We start from the raw sequence: 27,489 nt of genomic DNA on the forward strand, positions 1-27,489 counted from the left end.
TCACATTCAGGGAAATGATTAAAGTCACTGTTTAACTTTAGCTCTTACCATCAATTGACAAAATTATATTATGGTAAAATTGTTTTATCACATGCAATGTGTATAGTGAAATTTTTTTCTTGCAGGAAAAAAGTATTAGTGTTAAACATGTTTTATGCATTCTATTTGTAATTCTGTTTGTATGTACAGCCCTGAAGAAGTTTATAGTAACTTGAGGAGAAAAGGTTATAACAAAGTCAAGTCTGTGTTGCATCTCGAAGATAAAGTCTTTGCTGTGGATCAGCATTGCTATGATGTCTTAATTTTTCCATCTCATCTCAAAAAAGATCTTGTAAACATAGATCTTTTCAAAGAGTATAAACTTATTTTTCAGGTAAGTTACTGATTCCCTTCACTGTCAATCTGAATAGTCCTGCTTACCCAAAGAACCCTCGCACCTGCAAAAGAATTTAACATGCGTTAGAGCGCTCTGAGGTTTCTCCGTCCCACACCTATATTCTTTGGTTTGGTTTTCTCGAGGCAGGCTACTCTGAACTCTTTATCTTGCCCAGGCTAACCTCAAACTCATGGCATTCCTCCAGCGTCGGCCTCCCAAGTGCTGGGATTATGGGTTTAAACCATTATGCCCACTGCCACACGCGTGTCCTTGGATAGATTCTCGTCGTTTCTGTCCAGTCTCCTTGTATCATTTTCTCAAACATCTCGGCTTTCTCTGAGCTGGCAGCAGTTTAGATGGTAGTGCCATTGGGAATTAAAGATGGTAGTAGAGGGTGAGTGGGGTTTAATGAAGGGGTAAGAATGGAAGCTAAGGGACTGGAGAGATGAAGGCCCATGGCTTGACAGAGCACCAACATCAAGCTCCTTACAACTGCCTCTAACTCTGGCTCCAGAGGACCTGGCGCCACCTTCTGGCCTCTGTAGGCACTGCATTCATGTGCACAGATCCACACACAGCCACACAATTAGAAACATTCACAGCACAAAAGAATGGAAGCCAAGCCATAACAATCTATATATCATATTTTGACAATTTTAGGATTGACTTGTCACTGTACAGAAGATAAATGGTAGACATAATTTAGGTTAAATGATTAAGTCTTTTGTTTTAAATGTATTTATCAGTTATCATCGTTAACTTTTACTTCATCATATAGTTAAGATGCTTTACTAAAATGGATCAAGGTATCTTTTCAGAATTCCTACCAGTGTTTATTTTCTTTGAAAGTAAAAATAAGTCAACTTATTTTCATGTTACTTTGAAATTCTAACCATACTATTTTCTGTAGGACAAATCTCGAAGTCTTGCCGTTCACTCTGTAAAAGCTTTATTAAATATGGATGATGATATCTTAATGGTCAACACGGGCTCATGGTACACAGTCGCCCATATGTCAATCTTAACAAACAATAATACCTCAAAAATATTTGTATGTGGAATACAATCACAAGATAAAGATCCTGAACTGCAGAAACTTTTTACAAAAATGGGATGTCAAAGTATGTGCAAATATTATTTGATGATTATTGTTCTAAACATTTAGGAATATTAAAAGTGTTTGAATTTGCTATGTTTTTGTAATATAAACTATATGTGAACTGTTCTACAATCCTCAAAAGTCTTCATTAGTCTATCTGTGTTTAATATTGGGCTAATAGCTCTAGGTTAAAGTAATTAGCACATAGGTATTTTTCGATTGAGCTCGTTTTTCTCTCTGACATAGTAACATCTGATTCAAGGTTTATCACTTAATATATAACAGGACATTAACACAGATACCTAATCGACAGAGGGAACACCAGGGAATAGAAGTGGATCCTTTTATGCTCCTATTTTTGATGTTCTCATTAGATCATGAGAAGACCACACTTTACTAGAGGTGCAGTGAGGTTGAGATAGTCAGCACAATGACACAGAGCCAGAGAAACAGAAAGTATATAAGTCCAGGCTTGACTAGGAAAGGCAGCCTGGAAATCCTGGATTTCATCTGGAGCACAGAAGTATACTCTGGTATTGGTCAGTCCTGAATGTCTTCCATCTTCATTTCTAACAGAATTAAGGTGACCTTGGATTTACAGTAAACAGTCTTCAGTGGGTCCACTCTACTTGCTAAAAGCAAAAGTAACTTCTTTCTGAAAAAAAAACCCCAAGTTTCAAGTTATCTCCTAAATAATTCCAAATTCAATGTCTAGAGCTCAGTCAAAAATAGACAAAAAGAAGGAAATATATGACTCAAAAATACTAAACTGAAAAGAAAGAGTCTATATTGCTTTAGCCCTGAACCTGAGAAATGATGGCTATGACTCTGAGAGGACACTAGACAGGAATGAGACTCACAGAGAAGTTAGATATTGATCTGTCGGCTGTGGACTTTAACTAGGACCAATGGTTAAGAGCTGCTTGGCTATGCTAAGCAGCCTGTGTAAGCTAAGTTAATACTGTAGGCATCACAGCATAGCTGCTGAAAGCAAAGAAAGCATAGTTAGCAGCCTGGCTTCCCATCAGTAACCGAAGAGACCAATGTAAGCTATAAACTTTAAACAACAGTGGATACATAACACCAAGGGGCCGGCAGAGTCTCGACAAGGCCTGCATATACAGTGCTTCTGTTCTGACTAAGGCAACACGGCAGAATGCTGAAGAATAGGTGGTCTTGTAGGTAAACTATGCGAGAAAGAAAGCTGATATTTCATTTCATGTGTACATCTAGAGTTTCCCTGGATAGGTTATAGGAAAAGTACTTCATAAGCTGGGGAGTTCACGTAAGAGTTCTTCAAAGGAATATAGAACACATGATCACAAAAGATTTATTAACTGGACATCAGGAAATATTAAAAGTTCTGTGTAGAAATAAAATGATCAGTTATAGAAAAAGCATATCAATTGATTTTACCAATAATGTACAAAAATTCTTGCGAATTATATGAAAACTACATGCTTCAGGCTGGAAAGAAGACTCCTTGGGTAAAAACAAAACAAAACAAACCACAAAAACCAAACAAACAAAAAAAACCACCTTGATGTGTAAATCTGATGATTTGAGTTCAATCTCTGGACCCTCATAAAGGTAGAAACAGATAGCCAAAGCCCTTAAACAAGTTGTCTTCTGATGGCCAGGTGTGCATATGTACACACACAAAAAATGATAATAAGAATAGTAATGGTAATCCCATATCTCAATAAGAAAAAGTGCAAGAGACATAATCATATATTACACAAAAAAGAATATGCCCAGAGCAAAAACAAAAGAAAAATTAAAAGTTATAAACCCTAATGGTAATCAGGGAATTGTAATTAGAATTACAATGTTGCAACTACACGCTTATAAAATGACTAAAATAGAAAAGATTGGAAACACCATGTATTAACAAGAAAAACAAAGCATGAGAAATGTTCCAATACCACCAATGGGACTGTAAATTTAAGTAACCAGTTTGGAAAAACTAGTTATTTACCAAAGACGCATATACAGCGGTAGTGACATCTAGAACTGCAGGTCTGTGTAGATTACCACCCTGTGATGTACAACATTATTCACAGAAACATTATCTATTTTCTAATGAAATACTGGAGGCAGAATAACTCGTAAAAGTGGGTTGTTGAGCTCCTGGTCCTGGATGTTCAAGAGTATGATGGCCCTAGCTCCTGTTGGCCCCGTCGAGGCCTCTGTCTAGCATGGCAGCTGGCAGAATTATGGGACCTTGCACAAGAAGAGAACACATGGTGAGAATAGGAAGCCAGAGACCAGAGAAAATCAGTCATGTTGTCTTAAAGTAGTATACTCTCATGGGGACTAACTCACTCAATAAGACCCTCATTAGTTCCTTCTGGGGGCAGCATCCAAAAACATGTAATTACCTGCCATGAGCTTCATCTCCTGGAGATTCCATTTTTTCCCTTATACACTGCCACAAACCAAGCTTCTAACACATAAACTTGTTGGTGACAGACTACAACTAAACTATAACATGTTATTTTCCATAGCCTCAAAATAGAAACAACTTCAGTATCTATATAATGGAATTTTACACAGAATAAACTATTACCATACCTAACAACATGAATGACTCTTACCAATGTAATATTCTTCTTCTAACTAATATGGAATAGATACTAATTTTTAAAACAAGTAGTGCTAGTGAGACTTAGAGGAGCAATATTAATAATAAGAATTATCTACAAAATTTTTAATGATTTATTCAATAAATATTTATTGATATATGTTACATATCTATCTGTCTATCACTGTCTTAGAGGTCATGACATTAATTTTCTGTTTTGTGAATATAGCAGTGAAATGAAGTTTCACTCATGAAACTTACATTACAGTATGAGAAGGATAAATGCTCGAAAAGTGTGTGCGCGCACACACACACACATACACACACACACACACACACACACACACAATCAGGCAGTCCTTAAACCCTTGACCTTCCTGCCTCATACTTCCAAATGTTAGGATTACAGGCTGTATACTCGCAGTCCAATCTACTTGAGGCAATTCTTTAACTGATAGTCCCCTTCCTGGTGACTCTAGGTTGTGCCAAGTTGACAATAAAAACTAGCAACACACAGACATACACACACACCCCTCATAGAGCAGTCAGGATAGATAAACAATATTTACAAATAAGTATTTGATAGAAGGTATTTCTGGCTGAAGAGTTGGCTCAGTGGTAAAAACATTAGTTGCTTTTACAGAAGACCCAGGTTTGATATCTGGTACCTACATGGTGGGTTACAACCCTCTGCAACTCCAGTCTGAGGAGATCTAACATCCTCTTCTGACCTCTGTGGGAAACAGGCATGTATGTGCTGCACAGGCGTACATGGAGGCAAAACACTCATATGCATAAGTCTATTTTTTAATAAAAAGGAGCAAGAGAGTTGACTTTGTGGTTAAGAACATGTACTGCACTTGCCAAAGACCTGAGCAGTTCTGACCACCCAAGCTGGGCTACTTACACCAGCCTATAATCTCAGCCACACACATGACATGCCACACACATCTGCATAGTCAAACTCAACCATACACATCCACATACACATCTGCATAGTCAAACTCAATCTAAAAAAAGAATATCACTTGATTACCTGTGGGATGTTACTAGGCTGATAGAGAAGAAGAGTTTCTTTTCTTTTTCTTTTTTTTTCAAGTCAGGGTTTCTCTGTGGCTTTGGAGAGAAGGTCCTGGAACTAACTCTTATAGACCAGGCTGGTCTCGAACTCACAGAGATCCACCTGTCTCTGCCTCCCAAGTGCTGGAATTAAAGGCATGCGCCACCACTATCCAGCTCTTCTTTTCTTTTTTCTTTCCCTACCTTTTTTTTTTTTTTTTTTTTGAGACAGGGTTTCTCTGTAGTTTTGGAGCCTGTCCTGGAACTCACTTTGTAGACCAGGCTGGTTTTGAACTCACAGAGATCCACCTGTGTCTGCCCCCGGGAGTGCTGGAATAAAGGCATGGGCCACCAGTTTCCTCTTCTAGTTACATTGTGTTTAATTTTTGTGTGGCTGAGGATTTGGGAATGAATAGTAATATGCTACAGTCAAATGCTGCATTCAGTTTTTAATGTTTAACATGAGTTTTGTTGCTACTTTTCCTTTCCAGATATTGAAATTCTTCAGGAGACATTTGTCAGCATCGAATCAAAGGACCATAGGCTACAGAACGTCAAGGTCATTCTGCTGTTGCCTCGCTGTTCAGGACTAGGTGTTAGTAACCCAGTGGAATTTATCTTAAATGAACATGAAGGTTGGTGCTATGATTTCTAAAGTAATGAAACTATAGCTCATCGATTTCAGCATCGGAGAATAAATCTTAGTTTTTATTTTCTGTATTGCTCTTCAAATTAGTTTTATTTAGTGTGTAAATGACTTATGTATAGCTCTTTGAATGACTACTTCATAGAAACTTGGAGAAAGCTAATATTAAGCGTTTTTCTATATTCCTTTTGAAAAGCAGTAGTAAAACTAGACCACATTACCTTTATTAACATTTCAATTTCAAGCCAATATTTTAATATTATCAATTACACTAATAGGAATTTTCTATGAAAATTCATTTTAGACAATTGACTGAAAAATAACGTGACAACGGCAATATATAAAAGGTACCTATAGTGCTGCATTTAAAAGTATACATTTACTTTTCAAAATTTAGATACAAGTTTACTTCAAGATCTTTCTCAAGGTGGCCCACCAAAAGGTAAACTTGAGATTCTTGCTCAGCAGCAGTATGAACAGCTGGCACACGCAATGAAATGTAAGTTCACCATTAGCCCTGGCTTATTAAAGCACAGGGTTAACCTCTGAGCCACGCACACGCTTCATGTATCTATTAGAACAAAACAACGATATGTGGACCACAAGCAAAATTTCAGTCTTAGTGTCTTCAAATAAAATGCACATTTAATACATTTAGTAAGTTTTAAGGCCGGGCGTTGGTGGCGCACGCCTTTAATCCCAGCACTCGGGAGGCAGAGGCAGGTGGATCTTTGTGAGTTCGAGGCCAGCCTGGTCTACAAAGTGAGTTCCAGGACAGCCTCCAAAGCCACAGAGAAACCCTGTCTCGAAAAACCAAAAAAAAAAAAAATACATTTAGTAAGTTTTAAGAATATATGCTTTACTATCATCTTCCGGTCTGTCTTCCTCCCCCACTCTGTGCTCACTGGAACAGAATGAACAGGAATCCCCCATATTGTGGCTTCTCAGAGTTCAGAGGTGGGAAATGGAAGTTCGGCAGCACCCCTCCCCCACTGTCATTTCAGTTAACGACAGTATCAATAGAGTTCCAAGAAAGTTGTCATTCTATATACACTGGGAAGTAGCCTCCTCCCATCTTTGCTATGTCCACATGAACACCGTACACTGCAAGAACCGGATGGCCTGAATTTGTCTGCCTACTTCCACCTCTGGCTGCTACAGTCTCAACACAGGGGAATGAAATTGTTAAATCAATGGGTTTCAAGCAGTGCAAAGACCACAGTCTGTGTAGTGGTCTAAATCTCTCTGTACAGAAAGTGCTCTTAAATGCTGAGCCATCTCTCCATCCCAGACTACATTTTCTAACTTCATTGCCTACCCCTCTCCTCCTCACTCCCTGGAGCCTTTTTGCTTTTCATTGATGATCTCAAAGCTTAGGTGCTCAATCAGTATGAATGAATGAGTGAATTACAGGTCAGTAATTCCCTTGTAGTATGGTGAGATCTGAGAGAGCAGCAAGAAACAGAATTACAATTCCCACCAATGTCTGTCTATATCTAAAGTCCCTTAAACTCTGTGATATGATTATGGGCTGTGTTTATTTCTTTGTGTGTAAAACTAGGTTGATCACAGTGAACATGTTCTTATTTCTTTGTACAGTCAAGCTGAATGTACTTATTGGTCACTGCTTACAATACTAATACAAGCCCTTTTGTTAAGGAGAGACATTCGAGGGGGGTGGTGAGGGGTCTCAGCATGTAAGGGCCTTTGCCTCTGAGCCTGACGAACTGGGTTTGATGGATGCCTGGTCCTCCCACGGGGGAAGGAGAGAATCAGTCTTCACAGTTTTCCTCTGACACACACACACACACACACACACACACACACACACACACACACACACACACGGAATTTATAAATTACAAACTAAAGGGGAGATATTCAAGCACCCGTAGAGATCATTTCCATGGATATCTGGTATGCCCCAGTAACAAATGTGTCTGGAAACAGCAAATGTGCCTTGGGTCACCATATTGATTATATCTTCTTTCAATACAGTTGCTAAAGCTCAAGCAATCATTTACTGCACGTGTTCTGTTTACGCTGAAGAAAATGAAGCTGTTGTTAAGAAAGCACTGGAATGTCAAAACCAAGGGATTAAAATACAACCTTACAGGTAAGGAAAGGACACTAAACCACTATCAAGCAAAGACTTGAAAACCACAAGTATGATTTTTAGAGTTATATAAATATATTGTACTTTCATTAGAATTTAATATGATGAAACAGCCTAAATTCATACAGCTCTTCAGTGGATTCTACGGCACTTTTGAATGAACACTTTAATAGTTTTACATGTATTTTGTGTGCGGTGTGTGTGTGTGTGTGTGTGTGTACAAGCAGATGTTGACGGGTGACTTGAAGGAGTCACTTCTCCCACCATGTGGGTCTCAGGGATCAAGCTTAGGCCACTAGGCTTGGCAGCTAGTACTTTTACCCACCAAGCTGTAACACTAGTTCATGAGTTGCATTGTTTTTGTTAATGGTAAAGCTAAAGGCATTTGATTTTGGCTTGGCTGATTCCTGAATAAACTGAACGCAAAGTTCATGTCCTTCTTAGATACATGTATTATTCCACAGAGGAAAAATAAGTATACAAATTATTTATTGAAAGTAGACAAACTGGATGCTTATTATCTTTAGCACTTTTGGTATTTTGTACCCACTGGGAAACTGGTACAATTGATGTGGATATCAATGGCAGCTCCCAGATAAAATATAGCAGCAGAGTTGGGAGAGACAGAGAGCATCAATACTAAACCCTGAGCTGTGATGGTTCTCATCTTAGTCTCCAGCCCTCGTAAGGCTGAGGCAGGAGTTGCCACAAGTCTGAAGCCAGCCTGGACTACATAGACCTATCTGAAAGTACCAATACTACAGGTATGGGGGTGTAACTCAGTGGTAGAGGGCTTACTCATATGCTTGGAGTTCTTGGTTTAATCTCCAGTACTGCTCAAACAAATAAACACCAAGTAAAACAAAATATACACACCATGCCCTGTGCATATCAAGAACTCTTAGGAATAAAATTTTCAAGATTAATTGGTTTTCAAGACTGTGGCAATGAAATAAACATCTATCTTCATGTTGTGATTTCTCCTTCAGAATCTTAATGTGTATATAGGTCTGCTCTGACCTCCTAATTTGATATTTCCCCATTTTTCATTTCACAAGCTGACAAGTTAATCACACCAACATTTCCTCTCTTTCTGATTTTCCTTTCTTATTTAGATGTTTCTGTTGATAGATGTCCTAGTAAGAGTTTCTGTTGTTATGAAGAAACACCATAACAAAAAACAAGTTGGGGAGGAAAGGGTTTATCTGACTTATACGTCCACATCATAGTCCATCATTGAAGGAAGTCAGGCCTGAAACCAGGAGCAGAGGCCATGGAGGGTGCTGCTTACTGGCTTGCTCATTGTGGCTTGTTCAGCCTGCTTTCTTATAGAACCCAAGTGTGGCAATATTTGTACCCAAGACCACCAGGCCAGCGATAGCCCCACCCACAGTGGGCTGGGCCCTCCCCCACCAATCACTAATTGAGAAAATGCCCTACACTGGATCTTATGGAGGCATTTTCTTTCTCATTTGAAGTTCCCTCCTTCCAGATGATTCCAGCTCACATCAAGTTGACATAAAAGTAGACAGCACAATTGACCTCTTGTCAAGTTGACACACAGACACATCACTATTAGGCCATAACCTTTCCTTTCTTAGTTCTCCCTGAGATCACATGTGAATGCCAACATAACAATATAAACATTTCAAACTTTAAAAGTTCCACAGTTATGAATAACTTAAAAAGAAGTCATCCTCTTTAAAATATTCAAGCTCTTTTCAAATCCAAAGTCTTCATAAAATTCCAAAATCTCGTTAAAAGTTCAAGTCTCTCAACTGTTAAATTAAACAATTTCTCACTTCAAGAGGGAACAACCAGGGTACTATCTGAAGAAGGAAAAACCAAACTCCAAGTCAGTGTCCAGTACTTACATCTTCTGGGCTCCTCCCAAGGGGCGTGGGTCTCTTCTCTTGCTGAACCCTCTGCCTGTGGCACACAGTGTGTCTTCTCTGGCTCAGCCCTCTGCGGCACACAGCGTTGTCTTCTAAACTCCACTGCTGTCACTTCCAGGCCCATTGTCCCATGGCACTGGTGTCTCTAAAATGTTGGGGTCTTCTGCTGAAACTGGGCTGCATTTTGACCATTAGACTCTCCTGCGCTCTCTCCATGGCTCCAAGCCTCATCTTCTCTACGTGCGGCCTTCAATCCTGGGCCTTCAACTGCTACTTAGGCTGCACCTTCACCGACGGCCTCTCCTGGCCTCTCACGGTGTCAATCCCCAGCTGCTCTCCATGACCCTCGGTGCCTTCAAAATCAGCACCACGTGGTGACTCTTACACTACCAAGTTCAGCTGCCGGAGTGAGGTACAGCCTTGGCTGCCTCTGGAACACAGCTTCTGTGTGCTGACTCTCAGGAAATAACTCCAGAAGTTTTCACCTCTTCTTAATCGCCTGTTTTCTCAGCTCCAGCTAGCCGGCATCAATTAACCCAGTAACGCAAAGGTTTCACATTAGTGGCACTGGTTTCTTGTTAACCACAGCTAACTAACTCTTCAGCCTTGGATGACCAGAACCACGGAATTTTTAATAAAATGCTAAATATGCAAGTGTCCCGAAAGTCTTAAGTAGTTCTCAAATTTCCCCTGGAACATCATAAGCCAGGCCTTCATTGTCTGTATTTCTCTCAGTGCTCGTTTCTTCCAGGCTTCTACAGAACAGCTCATCAAAGCTTTGAACACTTGGTAGGCACTCTACAATCCTCCCCCAAAACACACAGTCAGCTCTGCTGCAGCAATACCCCATTATCTTGGTACCAATTTCTGGCCTAGTTAGGGTTTCTATTGCTGTGCTGAAAACACCATGACCAGAAACAATCTGGGGAGGAAAAGGTTTATCTGACTTACACACTTCCACATCATAGTCCATCAACGAAGGAAGTCAGGACAGGAACTCAAAAAGGGCAGGGACCAGGCGTTAGGAGCTGATGCAGGTCATGGAGGGGTGCTGCTTTCTTATAGAACACAGGACCAGGAGCCCAGGGATGGCACCATCCACAATGGGCTGGACCTTCCTCCATCAATCATCATTAAGAAAATGCATTACAGTTGGATCTTATGGAAGCATTTTCTTTCTCAACTGAAGTTCCCTTTCAGATGACTCTAGCTTGTGTCAAATTGATATAAAACTAGCCAGCACAGTAGTTGGCAGTCAATCACATGTCCTGAGAGTCCGTGTCATAGTAGCTAAATTACCATCTATTGACAAAGAGCTGCTGTTATGGCAAGGATATAACCAAATCAGTGATTGTATACGTATGGTTCCTGATTTATTAAGGGTAAGAGTTTTGAGAATATACTATGGCAAAAGCCAAGTGATATTTGCTTTATGCTCCTGTAAGCCACTATTAATTTATAATATAAGATACAACTTATATTTAAAGACAGAGACAGTAATTCACATTCTAGAATGGTTTGAGATTTAAGCTCCAGTTGGAAAGCATGTATTGAAGAAGTTTGTAACTACTTACAGATGCAGTCAAAAGTAACTATGCTTTGACTTAGGAAGATATACTACATGGTTTGTAGTCATTTATTTTTTAAAACAACACTTACTTATTGTGTGTGTGTGTGTGTGTATGTATGTATGTTTATACATGTGCCACAGTGTGCATGCAGAGGTCCAAAGACAACTTGCAGGAGATGGTTATCTCCTTCTATCATGTGGGTCCTGGGTATCAAACTCAGGTCATTAGGTCATTAGGCTAGGTGGCAGGCACCCTTAACTTCTGAGCAATTTAACTAACCTAAGAACCATTTCTTAATACCCCAATGTGTGGTGATATATTATTTATGACTTATTAAAGCTTGCCTGAGGATTCAGAAAGCAAAGTCAGCCTCAAGCTATAGAGATCAGGCAGTAGTGATACACACCTTTAATCCCAGCAGCCACAAGCTAGTAGGTGGTGGTACACACCTTTAATCCTAGGATTTAGGACTAAGAGATAGATCGATCTCTGTGAGTTCAAGGCCATCCAGATCTACACAAGATTGATCCAGTCCTAAAGAGAAATGACTCACACAAAGATGATCTCAGCACCTGGGATCACATGCCTTTAATCCCAGCAGCAGGGCAGTATGAAAGATAGGAGCAGGGTTTTCAACAGTCAGTATCAGGCATTTCCATTATCCAGCATCATTGAGGATAGGAAGGCATTGAAGTCTCAGGATTCTCCAGCCGCGCTGAGGACAGGCAGCAGGATCAGTCCTTTCAGCCTGAGGTAGTGATAAGAGCTAGTGGCCAGTTACTTTGCTTTTCTAATCCTCAGCTCAAAACTTGAACGCCAATATCAGTCTCTGGGTGTTTTATTTTTTTGTGTTAACACAAATGTGGTGGATTTAGCATGGAATTGAATATCACATGCCATCTAATCCAGTCACCCACCTATTGCTTGTATTTCCTTTTACTAGTTCTAAAATATGTAGCTCATTTTGGACTTGAGCTATTATGATGTTAACTACAGGCCTATATAAATGCTTTACTTATTAAAATCTCGTGTGTAGTTGGGGAGATTGCTCAATGGGTAAAGAGAATGGTGTACAAGCATAAGGAACTGAGTTTGGATCCTCAACATCCTTGTAAAGAGACTTACATAGCTGCACATGCTCACAATTCCAGCATAGGCGTGGTGGGTAAGAAGACAAGATAGAGACAGGAAGAGTTCAGTCTAGCCAACCAGTGAACTCCCAGTTCAGTGAGAAGCTGTCTTTCAAAAGAGTAAGGTGGAGAACAATAGGGGGCCAATGTCTATCTCTGACCTCCACAGATGCACATTTGGACACACCCCTCACCCCGGTAAATGCACAAACATGTGCACACACCAATCTCATGTGTTAGAAGTGTTAACCTACAAAGATGTCTTAGGGCTGGAGAACTGGTTCTGTATTTAGGCCCAAGCTCAGTTCCCAGCATCCACATAGTGGCTCACAACTGAGTTTATCCCCAGAGGACTCAACACCTGATTTTCATGGATGCTTGAATGAATATGGTGCACATACTAATACTCAGGCATTTACACATAAAACAAACGAACACTTCTGGAAGAACTTCTTAGATATAACCATTTTTTAAAGTTTGATTTATAGTGTACATTTTCTAGCACAAAATAATGTACATAGTTTAAATTCTAATTGCCATTGCCAAGTTATCCAACAAAATAATCGCTTAGAATTTTATTTATTTTATGTATATGAGGGTTCACTTGCATGTGTGTATGTGTATCTTATGTGTGCCTGGTGCCTGCACAGGCCAGAAGAGGCCCAGATCCTCTGGAACTGGTGTTGTGGGTGGTCGTGAGCTGATATATGGGTCCTGGGAACATAATCCAGGTCCCCTTCAAGAGTAGCCAACGCTCTTACATGCTAAGCCATCTCTCCGGTCCCCCAAATAGTCATGCTTACAAATCTGTTTCCTGTGGCTTTATAAATGCTGTATTTTATTAGACTTGCATCTTTACTAGTCTAAAGGGTGAGAAGACTCACTTTCCTTGTTGATCACACACTCGTGTTTGCCAATTTCTGAGGTTCCGCATGCTCCCAGTTTATTACTGAGCAGCATAGTGTGGAGAGTAAAGAATGGGATTCTAGAAACCTTGAAACATTTTAAAAAACAAATACACATTATAATTTTTTAATAGCTCTAAAGTTGATATCTAACATTTTTCATTGTAAATTTAGATTGCTATATATTTTCCCAGAATATTTATTATTCCTAAAATATTATATATAGGTTTGAAATATGTTCCTCTAAGTAACAAAAAATTATTAAATATTTAGACTTACAGTAAGCTTTGTCATTTAATCTAAGGAAAAATATTAAATTCATTACTTGTTTTATAAAACTAGCTTTTGCCAAATGGTGTGCACCTTTAACCCCAGCACTTGGGAAGCAGAGGCAGGTGGATCTCAGTGGGGCCAGCCTGGTCTACAAAGCAAGTTCCAGGACAGCCAGGACTGTTACACAGAGAAATACTGTCTCAAAAAAACAAAAAACAAATAAACTAGCTTTCATTTTCAAGATCAAATTTACCTTAGCAAAGAAGTCTTATTTTATTCTTTGATTCAAATGAACATGTTAATATGATTTTGTTACTTATAAATTTCAAGCTAAGGTACATAGAAATACAGATTAAAATGAATAGAAGAAGTGACAAGAATAAAATGAATAAAAGAAACCCTTTCTTTAGGGAGTAGTTGACAAAAACTAAAGATATCTCTGCTAGAACTCCACTCATCACCAGGCAGTCAGTGAGCAGCAAACACACTCAAGCTCTCTAACAGAAAAGGGGAAATAAATGTACCTGACTGGAACAACACATCTCCTCACATGCACCCAACATTTTTGAAGCTGTGGGGAATACTCTTATGAAAGTGGATAAATTGGTGAATGTTTTACAATACCAACTGGAGAGGGAAGTAGAGAGGAGGAAGAATGGTCTGTAATTCAAGAGCAGAGCTTCACAGAATCTGACACCCTTTTAACAATCCTTTCCTTGGGCTGGAGAGACAGCTCAGTGAATAAGCAGGCTTGGTGTGCAGCCATGAGCAGCAGAATTAAGAGATCCCAGTATCTGTAATCCCAGCACCAAGGAAGTTGGGACAGGATGATCTCTAGCTCAACAACAGCCTGGGCTATATTGTGTCTTAGTTAGGGTTTCTGTTGCTGCAGCAAAACACTGTGACCAAACAACAAGTTGGGGAGGAAAGAGTTTGTTTGGCTTATACTTCCACATTGCTGTTCATGAAGGAAATCAGGAACTCAAATAGGGCAGGATCTTGGATACTGAAGATGATGCAGAGGCCATGGAGGAGTGCTACTTACTGCTTGCTCCACATGGCTTGCTCAGCCTGCCTTCTTATAGAACCTAGAGCCACCAGTCCAGGGATGACACCACCCTTTGGGGATGGGTCCTCCCCCATTGGTCACTAATTGAGAAAATGCCCTGCAGCTGGATCTCATGGAGGCATTTCCTTAACTGAGGTTCCTTCATCTCTGATGACTCTAGCTTGTGTCAAACAAAACCAGCTAGTACATAGAGTGAGACCTTGTCACAGCAAACAAACATGCTTACCCAAATTGGCTTTGGTATGAGAAAAGTCACATTCTTGAGCTGTTCCTAGAGATTTTAATCTTGTACTAAACAAGATAGGTGACAGTTAAGTGAGAAAGGGCATTGTGAGTGGAGACAAGGGAAATTTGGATATAATACAGAATTACTGTTATTGTTTACTTCAGTGGGTCTTTGTTGGGATTGAACATATTTAATATATGAACAGTACTTGACCCAAAGATGTTGCATATTTTATCACACTGTATGAAGATGTATTGCTGTTTTACTCTGCTTGCCTAAGGCATCTGGTTGGTTTAATAAAAAACTGAATGGCCAATAGATAGGCAGGAGAGGTTAGGTGGGACTTCTGGGCAGAGAGAGGAACTCAAGGGGATGAAGTTAGGGCATGAGAAATGCCAGTGAGACACTGAGAAAGTTGGACATGCAGAATGGAGGAGAGGTTAAAAAAAATTTGGCAGAACATAGATTGATAGAAATAGGCTCATTTAAGTTATAAGAACTAGTTGGGAAGAAGCTGAAGCTAAAGGCAAGATTTCATAAGTCTCTGTGTCATTATTTGGGGGGCTGGTAGTCCCAAAGAAAGTCCAGCTACACAAAGAAATGCTTGCTGAACACAGTGTGATTTTCAGGTTGTTGGTGCTCTTCCTTGTTCTCTGCTCTGTTCATCCTCATCACTGTCTTAGAAACTACTTGCTCTTCAGGATCCAGCTTCGGCGCCCCACTTCTATGAAGGTGCTCTCTTTGCATTCTCCCGTGGTTACTGTTAGCTGCACCTTAACTCTATCCTCCCATATGATATCTCTACTTGTCTTGGCATTCATTCCTGGTCTTATTTATATTATTGCAAGTTGATTTGTTTTCCTAATGTGTAAACTAAGTGAGTTACAGTTCTATTCATGGGCTTTGCACATAGTAGGCAAATAATGAAATAAATTTTAAATTGGTTTTAAATCTCACAATAGACAAAATGAAGGAAGTATTCCTGATGCTTTAATTCATATGGACAGTGTTTAATTGCTTTGATTAGACATATTCTAACCCCCAAATATGGAGACAGAAATATGTTATCAACTAGGAAGTAGTGGCACACACCTTTAATTTCAGCACTCGGGAGTTCCAGGCTAGCCTGGTCTAAAAGCGAGTTCCAAGGCAGGCTCCAAAGCTACACAGAAAAGCCCTGTCTTGGAAAAAAAAAAGTAAGTTATCAAAATAAGTGAGTGCAGCAGGCATGAGTAACACCATAATCATATTATGCTTAATAACATAGTATGAACATTAATCTTATTTATAAATGATATTAAATAAGAAATTAAATGTACTTATAAACATGTTAATAGTTAAACATTTTTCTCTTTGTGTTAGAAAGTCTTTATTTTATACTTTTCTTTTGTGACACAGGCTCTCATGTATCTTAGGCTGGTCTCAAACTCACTATGTAGTTGAGAATGCCCTTGAGCTTTGTGTGTTTAGTGTAGTGTTGAACTTTGAGTGTGTGTGGTGTAGTCATGAACTTTGTGTGTGTGGTGTATTCTTGAACTGTGTGTGTGTGTGTGTGTGTGTGTGTGAGAGAGAGAGAGATAGAGACAGAGAGAGAGGGAGAGAGAGACAGAGACAGAGAGAGACAGAGAGAGACGGAGAGAGAGGGAGAGAGAGACAGAGACAGAGAGAGGGAGAAAGAGGGAGAGAGAGGGAGAGACAGAGAGAGACAGAGAGAGGGAGACAGAGACAAAGAGGGACAGAGACAGAGGGAGACAGAGACAGAGAGACAGAGAGAGAGACAGAGAGAGAGGGAGAGAGACAGAGAGAGAGAGACAGAGAGACAGAGAGAGAGACAGAGAGAGAGGGAGAGAGACAGACAGAGAGAGAGAGACAGACAGACAGACAGACAGACAGACAGAGAGAATAATACAGAGAGAATATATGTGGCGGTCAGAGGACGACTTGGAAGTCAGTTTGGCTCTTCTTATATGTGTGACCAAAAGTGAATGCAGGGCATCAGATTTGTGCTTTTGCCTGCTGAATCATCTCACCAGCCCTGCTGGCTGCTGTAGTTGCTTGTTTGCTTTGAGATAGGGTCTTCTGCAGCCCAGGAGCTAGCCTTGTACAGGCTATGTAGCTAACTATGATCTTGAAATTCTGTCCTTCCTGTCCCTGTCCCAGGTCTGTGTCACTGTGCCCAGTTTATGCAGTGCTCAGGATCCAACCCATGGCTTCCTGTGTCTTAGGGAAGCACGCCACTCCTTGAGCTGCATCTCCAGTCCTGCTATTATACATCCGTCATTTGTGATTGCTGCACTCGCCTATGTCCATAACACATTAACCCTTAGAGAGTCTTCACTGAGGCTATTCTTGGCATAGTTGTTTAGAGACATTGGAAGTATAACAAAGTATGAGCTAATATGAAATACTGAGCTTTCAATTTAAGATCTGGGGGAAGAAAGCTTTAGCCTTTTTTCTTATTTGAGATTTTTACTTAAGTGATGGGCAAACAGAAATAGAGTGGAAGACTACTGTCTTCCTCTCTTAGAGAAGCAGCCAGTTTAACTTGGATGTTTCTTTTCCTAGACTCAGTCCTCCTGTTCTTCCGTTGTGCTCCTTAAAAGAAATACAATTGTCCATGGACAAATTTTTCAGAGTGGAACCATCCGATGTTACCAACGGTTGCTTTCTTTCTATTTTAACAAGAGAGGTAAGAAGGAAGAAAACTCCTGGTCCATGACGTACTTTGGAATCGAAAACAAAAAACTCTTGCCATCGGAACCCACTTCATGCTCATTTTGCTGTGGCTGCTTGTATTTCATGAGTATCTGGAGGGCAGGACAGGATTATCGCTGGTGGCATTCGATCATGCATTCCATACTTCTCCTCAGCATTCCTCTTGGCTTGCCCTCTGCTTGTGCCTCTCCCGGCAGTTTGCCAACTGTCTACTGTATCTTCCTTCCTTAACATATAAGAAATAGCAGTGTGATTCTTATGAGGTTTGTAAATGGGGAAGCTGAACTAAGAAAAATGTTATTTTGGGGGATTTATTAGTTACGTTAGGGTCTGAGACCTAAAAAACATTTACTTTAGTATGTTTTAATCTTCACTGAATCACTGACAGATATTTAAAATCTTCACACTGATGGTGGCCTCCAACATTAACAGCTGTCACTTTCATTGCAGCGAGACCCGTCCGAGACCGTGTCTGTGAAGGATGTTCTGGCCCGAGCTGCGGCCAAAGGTCTACTGGATGGAGTTGATGTTGGGAAGACATCCAAACGGGAGAAGAAGAGGAAGAAATCCAAAATGTCACTGCCCAAAGCTCCTGCTAATGATAACAATGACATCCAAATGAAAATCACTGAGTTCCTGAACCGAGAAAGTAAAGCGGGTACTTCCCGAATCGAGGCGTTCACACCAAAAACACCTCTCCCATCAAAAACTGTGTCTCAAGTGGGTACTTCCTCCCAGGTCAGAAAACCCAACAAGCCTGCCACCAATCCTTTAGTGACCACACTGACGAAGAACACTTGTCCTTCCAGGCCAGAAGAACGGCAGATGATCTTGAGACGAACTCGGCCAGAAGGCAAAGTGTTTCCTCTGAAATCTGTTGAGATCGTTTTGCCTCCTGTGATGTTCCCGTTCTCCATCCAGGGGGCCAGATCTCAGATGCCAGCAAACCACTTATACTATCGTTTGGTTGGGTCAAAGGCTTGCATGCCCAGCTATGTTACATCATCAGCACCCAAAAGAGGGGAGAAACCTAAAGAAAACACAACTCCCTCCCTTCTCAGGCATCCCAGACCATGGCTTTGACTGTGGCCCTTCCTCCAGGCTGGCTGGGATTTATGTTTAGACACTGTAACACAAGATACTGGGGCTTTAGGTCGCTTAGTATCTTCTAGTGCAATTTTACCTCCAGAGAATGAAGACGGATGAGAAATACTAATGGAGGGGACTGGGTGAGCAAGCCAAGGCTTCGTCAGCTCAGCGTTGATCTGTTTTAGGATGCCCAGCTGCAGACTGATGAGCTGGCAGAGCTTGTCTCACTCCTCGTTTAAAGTGTGGACTAAGCAGCTGTCTTACTGAAGGGAACAGAGCACACCTTCTAGCGGGCTGCTGTGCAGACTTCACTGAGGGAGTCGTACAAAGTCCTGCCCTATTCCGGCCACTCCAGCTCCAGCCAGGACGTGGAGACCACTCCTTAGCCAGGCAGTTACTGTTGGTGAAGCCTCTTGAATCCCAATGGAGGCCAGTTTTTTCCTTAAGCATCCCACTGTTCCTGAAACAGGGCATGCCAGAAGGTTCTGTAATGAACTGAGATTTGGGTAGGACTAGGAAGCACAGGAGATCCCCAGTGCCAGTTGTGCACAGTCCAGATGTCCATACAGAAAAAAATGTTTCTGGAGAATTCTAGAGTCTGGAGTAGACTGCACACAATAATCCCTGCCTTCTGTTTATCCACACGCTGTTGGGAAAGGACAGCAAGCAAACTCTATCTAAGCATTCTTGTTCTGAGAAAGAGGTCTAACTGCTGAATACAAGCAATGTATCATTGAGAAAACTCAAGATTTCTGTTTTTATGCAAAGATCAGGTGATACAGCCAAATATACAAGTCATTTCTATGGCACACAGTGATCAAACCTTGGTAACTCATTTCTGATGCCCAATTAAAATACATTAGAGCACTATGTTAATACATTAAATGTCAATTACTCTTAGTTATAGTAACAATTGCCTACCAATTGTCATTTCTGGGTCTGATTTTTTTCATCATGGCAACAGAAATTGTTTGACATTAAATAAAGTTATGACTACAAACTTCTTTTTAAAGAGTTCCAACACATGTGGAGTTTGAATGTAAAGCTTTATCTCCAGAACCCAGTTGTGGAGAAGTGTGAGTGAGTGCTAAATAATGCTTAGTTTAGTACACTGGGATCTGTTTTAGCTCTAGTGGTTTTTCTTGGCTCGCTTGAACTGGGAAGGACAAAGGATTGTTGGGTTTAGTTTTCATAGTGCAGTTTCCTTTCAGCCAAAGATTTATATTTTCCATTAAAATCTGTGGGTGAAGAAAATGAGTTTATACTTCAAGAGGTTTATATTTATATTCCGGAGAAGTCTTTCTGGCTATGACTCTTAGAATGCGCCGAACTTAGGAAACAGGCAGAGGGTTTCCTTCCCCGGTACGGTCTAGCCTGAGCTGCTCAGCAATATCTTGTTTGGGCTGGGAGATGGCTCAGCAGTGGAGGCCTTGCTTAGCAGATACCAGGTGCCAGTTTCCATCCCCAGACCTACAAAATACAAGCCTACACTGCTTCCATTGCTTAGGTATTTTACCAAGATATAAAGCACACATCTCTTCAAATTAATTTACCATCATCCAGAGCAGAGCTGTCATTTCATCCCAGCAAGGGAGCTCAGGCTGAAAGCCATTCTACCGGGCTGAAGATTTTTATTTTCAAGTGTATTTCCTTGGTTAACTGCCTGCCTCCTGGAGGCTCGGGTATTTTCTGATCTCTAGCAGTGTGTGACTGTGTCACCACTTTTAGTCACTTCAGTGTCTCCTGACTTGCACTAAGTTAGTTTTCTCTTTGCACATTCATGGAGATCCCGAATGGAATCATTCATCTATTAAGCTTGTATGCTCTTCTTTGGCAATCTTCTTGGGAAGACAGATCAATTATTTACTGATAAAGAAAGAAGGAAAACAGGATAAAAGCAACATGAGTGAACTCTGGTGAAGATTGCTGGTCACTCTGTCTTTTAATTTGCTTTGTACTTTCTTGAGCTTGAAGTGCTGCAAAATGAAAACATAATCAGACTACTAGTATTTAAATACTGCAGCAACAATTCATATTTTTTCAATTTATTTATTTACTTTGTGGTACTGGGGATTGAACCCTGAGCCTTGCCCAAACAAATTCAGATTCTCACCTGAAACTATTACCAGTGTAAAACCCCTGGAAGCAGGATGCCGTTCATTGAGAGTTACTGTCTTTAGCAGCACAAGAGAAGGTGGAGTGTGGTGGCATACTGTAATCCCAGTACTCAGGAGGCTGGGGCAGGAGTTCGAGGCCAGTTTGGATTACATGATGAGGTCAATCTCAAAGACAAAACAACACAAGACAAGGAATGAATAAAATGTATACTTTTAATTATTTTTCTTCTGTGTGTGAGGGAGTTAAACCAGACCCAACTGACTCTCGAGTTACCGCCTTTCATTTGGGGGTTAATGCCCTTCCCACTTCTATTGTCATTCTTACAGGAATGAAAGGCAGACTTCTTGTGTGTGCTGAAATACCTTAACCCTAAAAGACTGCTCACAAAAAATTCCAACTGATGACTAGATGTGTTCAGAATGCTAGCTGTCTCTACTGACCAAAGAGTAAGGGCAAGCAATTACTCAAAGTTAAACTAGCTCATTCTCACCAAGAGGGAAAACACTAATGAAAGCAGAATCTTACATTACTAAAATGATTTTTAAAAAGTTTAATTTGGAGTCGGAATAATACAAAAATAAAATAACTACTGTAGAGACACTAAGTTTGTATGTTTCTTATATATGTGGCCATGCTGTCAGATAAACGAGTCAAACATTGTATGCAGCTACATTTATTCTCACAACATTTTACATTTAAATGTGTAAACGTGGTCCACAGCAAAAGGCATCAAAACGAAAACAAGGTGTCCTTTCAGGAGGAAGTGGCTGACGTGGCGGCCTGGCAATGCTCTCACAGATGGTGGAAGTCAAGATCTTTGCCTTGAAATGCAACCCCACCCCCAACGTGGTTCCAGGGATTAAACTCAGATCTGCATATTATGCAAGCGCCCTACCACTTAGCCACACCCCCGGTGTGCTGAAACAAGTTTAATTGCTTTCTTACTGGCAGTGAGCACATCAGATGTTAGGTTAAGCCTGGCCAATAGAGAGCTTTTGGGTTGATTCAATTGTGCTAATGTCAGGGAGACATTTTTCCAAGTGGCTTTTGAAACCTTGTGTTGCAATGTTCATAAAGTGAGTGTGCCATATGCTAAGGGAAGCTTTGGGGCTGTAAGTGGCCCTGTTGTGAGTGGTCTGTTATGTGTCTTTTTCAAATGCCTAATGTGGATTTAAAAAAAAAAGTAGCAGTGCCAACAGTTGTATCACCAAGAATTTGTTTTAATGGAAATGGGTCTAATGTCCCTTCATGCAGTAAGACAGACAGACAAACAGTGGTTCTAATTAGCTATGGGTGATCTTGAATCCAGGAGGAAACACAGGGCACGTGGACAGATGTGCATCTCTGGTGAAGTACACACGTGAAGGGTATAAAATTGAAGCACCGCACAGTGCCTCAGTCTACGGAGAAAAGTTCTTAGCCCATAGGCATGTTGGCTACCACGCTGATGCGGCCGAGGAGCACAGGTAAGGTGGTCAGAGCATATCTACCTAGTTGCTTTTAAAAAATAAAAGGAACTTTAAGCATTTTGCCCTTGCTTCTACATATCCCAATAGAAATGTGACTACAAATCATTACAAAACCACCTTTTAGGCAATGTAGTTCACTGAGATAACTCAGACCCGGGTACACTGACATTATTACCCAGGAAAGAGAATACATTAACACAACAATGCAGTATATTTCAGTAAAAATAGAATAAATAAAATAAAAATATTTTAAGCTGTATTTAACAAGTTAATTAAGAAAATGATAAGACACACGAGGCATAGTGAACACGGCTGCCTGTTTACCGAATCACGGATATAAAGAATGCATAGATAACTGAAGAATCACTACGATCTCAGGTAAAACATTGGCATCCCTTCACAAACAAACGCAAACATACTTTCATACATACTTTTTGGCCATGGCAGAAAGTTGTCTGAACATACTGCTTAACATAATTCATTTTACAAAATCAACCTGCATTTAGTACACAAAGCTATTTTCAAAACAAAACAGCTGCAGTAAGAGTTCTTCATACGTAAAGGCTATTATTCATCTTACTGCACCCTGAAATTGCATATATAAATCAGTTTGCTACTTAAAGCTAGCTCAGTATTCTTGATCCTGAAAAGAAACAAATGTAGGTCTTAGAAATGAACAGGGACCGGGTAGAGACTTCCTATAGAAACTGGATTACTTTGAGTTTTGAAGCTGAGTGCCTTAGAACATTTCACCGTGGAGCTTAAAATGAGAGGCCAGGATAACTAGATTCTGAGCAGTTTTCCTCTGGGCACAGTAAAGTCTTCTTAATGCAGAAATTTCTCAGGTGGCACTGGTTACTTCAGCTAGTGTGCAAGTTGGCACCGAGTGTTAACAAGTAGCATTGCTTTTATTGTCATGTGTGGATGCCAGCGAACAGCCCAGGTTCTCTGCATCTAACTCCACGGGTTTTCTGAGGGACCCACAGGTGGAGGGCTCTCACTCACCTCACCATGCTCCGTGGTGGCTGAGGGCCACAAGCAATGTAATTTCTAGAAAATCTCAGCTTGGAACAGGCTGCTGAGGACAGACATTTATTTGTCCTCTACAACACATTTGAGGACACACAGTCCTGGACTGAGAAAGGACAATTGTCTTAACAATGACAGCCACTCTGTACACAGACTGGACATTTTCCTTAACACACCTGGGAATTGTGCAGTTGCCTGACAGTATTTTCAGTATCTGTTCTTCCTTGCATGGACCCAGAGTCATTTGTGAAGGGTCTTCCTGGCTGTGTGGAGGAGGCATGTAATGTGGCAAAATCTGGATGCGGGCCCTGCTTCTGGCTCTCAAGGACTTTGTCGCAATCCTAGGCCACTCATTTAGCCTCTAGGTACTGTGTATTGTGATTTCTTCAGTGAGTTTAGTACCTTTTCTACCTTGTAAGGCTCAAATGTGATAAAACCTGGGAAGCATTCTGACAACTGCAAAACAGTGTATAAACATAAAGCATTGCTTCTATAAGATATCAATTTTGACATTAAAAGTAAATAAGAGTAAGATTGATCTCCTTTGCAACTTCCTAAAATAATAATGTAGTAAGAGTCTAAATTTGTGTATCTTTATAGTTAGGTTTCTTGGCTACATAAAATGATATTTGGGGGACACTATCAAACAACCCATTATTTCTGTGTAGATTTTGCTCTGATAAGAAAAAAAATCTTGAAAGCAAAATGGAAAAAAATAGAAATCTTAAAACATAGCTAGTCAAATCTTACCAATTTCTAACATTAAATACATAAATTCAGGAAAAATACAACTTAAATTTGTTGCCATGGACAATATATGATGGCTAGACAGCTTTCTGGACAAAAAGCATAGAGAAAGGTTGTGGCAGATAGGGAATCCTGGGAATACATTTACCTCCAGGATGTGAACTTACAAGAATCATACAGTGGAGATCTAAAATCATAGTGTGTGACAGAGATAAATGACATTTCCTCAACTCTAAATTGCATATTAGCTCGTTATCAAACTAAGGATGGAAAGTGTGGGAATATTTCATTTTCAGGTGTGGGTGAAGAATGGCCATAGTACTCTTTAATGCTCTAGCTGCATTGTACAACGTAAGGCAGAAGTTTGAAATATGTCCCATCCCAAATGCATTATGATTCTGTTAATCTCTTTTTTAAAATAACCGGTTTGAAAACCAGCTGAAAAGAAAGGCTTTTTTTTTCTTGATTTGAATTCCTCAAATTTTGTTTTCTATCAATTTTAAAGTTTTCCTTTGCCCAGCACCCCAAACAGCTGTAGACATGAAAGGGTGTCTATACATCAGAGAACTCGCTGAGGAAAGTGACTGGTTGATGTCTGTACTGATGCCAACAGCTAATTTTGTCAACCGACGGGTTCACTTTTATGAAAAACTAAAACCCAAACGCGTCACTTTCTTTTTACAGCAAGTCAGTGGCATCTGTTCCTCAGGGTCTGGATGCTTTAAAAGCTGAAAACAGGGCAACGTGCCGCGGGACCCCGAGGTTGTGTACGGCAGAGCCAATCAAGAGGACAGCAAAACGAGCTCGGGCATGGTTCACTCCAGGGACGTAGTGTTAGTTCTCTAGGAAGGCTGTGGCCACATTCTTCTGAGTACGTGTGAAGTTCTGTTCACAATATTTACAGTAAAAAAAAAAAAAGACCTTCCACTGCCCATGATGTAACTTACAGAAACAAAACAAAACAAAACAAAAAACCTCATGCTTCTTTTCATGTCACACGATGGTGGCAAGTCGAGATCACATGCTTGTCTAACATGTTCGGTTAGGGATAAATTCTCTGGAGACAGAGCATCAGCAACAGAATGGAGGAAGGCCAGCTGTCGGCTTCTTTAGTGTAGATGTTTGATCTTCAGGAGTAAGTGGCAGAATCCTTGAGCCCCCAGACTCAATGCTAGGGCGTTTCTGTGACAGGGCGTTTCTGTTTCAAAGTGTCAATGAGAGATAAGACCCCTCGTTTTACATTAGTTGTGACTCTTCTAGTCATGGAGTCCGCTGGCGGGGGTGGAGGTCGAACTTTCTGTGAAGGTGGCCTGGCTACCAAGCACTTCTGATACCGCAACTGGAATAAAACAAGCAGGCGGCATTTTAGGTAACATTCTTCTTGGTTACTGTGCTTGTGATTCGCTGCCAATATGTTGACCCTCAAAAGTTAGTGGCCTGGTGGCTCCTAAGTAGGAATTCACCCCCACCCCACCACCCCCATCCCCACCCCACCACCCCCATCCCCACCCCACCACCCCCACCACCCCCCACACCACCACCATCTGCTATTACTTTCATCACCATTCCTAGTGCAGCCACTCCTCCCCTCCCCCCATACGACTACCATTTCTATTGTGTGGTGGTGAAGACTGATCCCGTCATGCCCTTGGTTTTTCAAGGCAAGGCTCTACCACTGAGCACACCTGCAGTCCACATTCATTTCATTCTTAGTGTGGGATGTTTCCCACAGCTGTTTGGCCTCCCTTCCTTTCCAGTCACCGCTCACAGTCAAAAGCTAACCAAATGGAAAGAATTATTAGTAGAGAGAGGGCGTTAACTAAGTTTTCCATCACACCTGTACACACAGGTAAGTGCTTGTGACACGGCATGCTAGAAAGGGCACCGTCTGTATCCAGGCTCTATTGCATTTCTCCAACCCTTAGTGCCTTTAAAGTACTTGAGAATAAAGAATGAGGCAAACTACAGAAAGCCTCAAACAAGTCAGGCAACACATATTTGTTCCCGTCTCTTGTTTCCTACTTTAATAGAAAATGTTGTATTGAGATTTCAGTATCTCTTTTATGTTCGAGTATAAACTGTAAGAGATTAAAAAACAAAGCAAAGCAGACCGCCATTAGCATTGGCAATACGGGCATATCTATCCTTCAGAAATATAACAGCACAGGCCTGCTGAGATGGCAGGTAAAGGTACTTGGTGCTCAAACCTAACAACCCGAGTTTGATGCCAGAAACCCACAGTAGGAGAGGACTCCCAGATGCTGTCCACTGACCTCCACACGGGGCACCTGTGTACTAGGCACTCTTTCTCACACACACCATGTACACACGTACACTAATAAAAACGGTTTTTCTTTTCTTTTCGAGACAGGGTTTCTCTGTGTAGCCCTGGCTGTCCTGGAACTCACTCTGTAGACCAGCATGGCCTGGAACTCACAGAGATCCATCTGTCTCTGCCTCCTGAGTGCTGGGATTAAAGGCATGTGCCACCACCACCTGGCAATAAAAACTTTTAAAAGAGAAATACATCAAAACATTCCACTTGTGTTTGTACTCGTAGAAAGTTAAGTAATTCTTCCATGCTAGATGAAAAAGATGAGGTTTACCATTTCTTTCTCATCTTCACAAGTGAAGTGAAATGTCAACAGATGTCTTGGCCCAGTTACAGCTGCTTCTCTCTCAAACACATGAAAACACCCACCAAAACAAGGAACTGCAGCTTAGAGTAGTCTCTCATATCCCACAGGCCAGAAAACTGGTCCCTTCAACGCAATACACATGAAAAGATGTTACTACATGTCTGCTCAGGGAAGAACATCTTGCTAGGTCTGCATCACCAATCACACACCCCTAAAGCATCAATTTATCAGCAGGCATGCGTGGTAACATTGAGCCCTGGACTTGAAATTACAGACAGTAGCTTTGTATGTATATCATGAATCAAAACTGCACAGAACTAATGAGATTCATAAATAAAAAATCCCCTCTGACCCATTTGAAATGTGACTAAAGTGTCTTCACTTAGGGCTATAGGACAGACACAGCTGCAAAATGGGCCTTAGAAGTGAATTCCAAAGAATGTGTCACTACCATAGCTCCTACAGTACAAATCCATGTGTAAGTATCCCAGATGAAGAATGACATGGACTGGAATGAAGAAGGGAACCCTTCATTGGGGAGAGCTGGATCAGAGTGCAGTGGACTGTCCCCACATGCCTTCTATATCACTGCCTGAGCTACTCCAGCTGGATCAGAGTGTAGTGGACTGTCCCCACATGCCTTCTATATCACTGCCTGAGCTACTCCAGCTGGATGCATTAATAAAATTTTTATTAAAAAAAAGTGTTTTCAAGTGGAAAAATGAGTCTGGGAA

General features: G+C 40.8%; 2 protein-coding genes and 1 long non-coding RNA gene across 21 annotated transcripts in view; 1 reads left to right on the forward strand and 2 right to left on the reverse strand.

Moving 5' to 3' along the window:
* Window positions 1–19,757, forward strand: part of Nsun7 (NOP2/Sun RNA methyltransferase family member 7) — a 40,645-nt gene extending 20,888 nt beyond the window's left edge. For 2 of the 3 annotated variants that reach the window (XM_040747140.1, XM_040747139.1), the window contains exons 6-12: window positions 190–373; window positions 1,287–1,497; window positions 5,610–5,753; window positions 6,162–6,263; window positions 7,763–7,880; window positions 17,515–17,638; window positions 18,115–19,757. In XM_040747140.1, coding sequence (XP_040603074.1) covers window positions 190–373; window positions 1,287–1,497; window positions 5,610–5,753; window positions 6,162–6,263; window positions 7,763–7,880; window positions 17,515–17,638; window positions 18,115–18,747 — 1,516 coding nt within the window. In that variant the 3' untranslated portion in view covers window positions 18,748–19,757. The remainder of the gene's footprint in view (window positions 1–189; window positions 374–1,286; window positions 1,498–5,609; window positions 5,754–6,161; window positions 6,264–7,762; window positions 7,881–17,514; window positions 17,639–18,114) is intronic. The other variant, XM_040747141.1, reaches the window with a different exon arrangement.
* LOC121140830 lies at window positions 1,614–10,830 on the reverse strand. Its single transcript, XR_005877758.1, has 2 exons — window positions 9,755–10,830; window positions 1,614–2,130 (listed from the first exon to the last, which is right to left on the reverse strand). It is a non-coding gene; the product is annotated as an uncharacterized LOC121140830 (long non-coding RNA).
* A 1,771-nt stretch (window positions 19,758–21,528) lies between the features above and the next one.
* Window positions 21,529–27,489, reverse strand: part of Apbb2 (amyloid beta precursor protein binding family B member 2) — a 369,114-nt gene continuing 363,153 nt past the window's right edge. For all 17 annotated transcript variants that reach the window (XM_021229678.2, XM_013116544.3, XM_005074369.4 and 14 more), the window contains one exon: window positions 21,529–25,455. In XM_021229678.2, coding sequence (XP_021085337.1) covers window positions 25,288–25,455 — 168 coding nt within the window. In that variant the 3' untranslated portion in view covers window positions 21,529–25,287. The remainder of the gene's footprint in view (window positions 25,456–27,489) is intronic.

The sequence above is a fragment of the Mesocricetus auratus genome, unplaced genomic scaffold, assembly GCF_017639785.1.
Source record: "Mesocricetus auratus isolate SY011 unplaced genomic scaffold, BCM_Maur_2.0 Super-Scaffold_100006, whole genome shotgun sequence".
NCBI classification, from domain to species: Eukaryota; Metazoa; Chordata; class Mammalia; order Rodentia; family Cricetidae; genus Mesocricetus; species Mesocricetus auratus.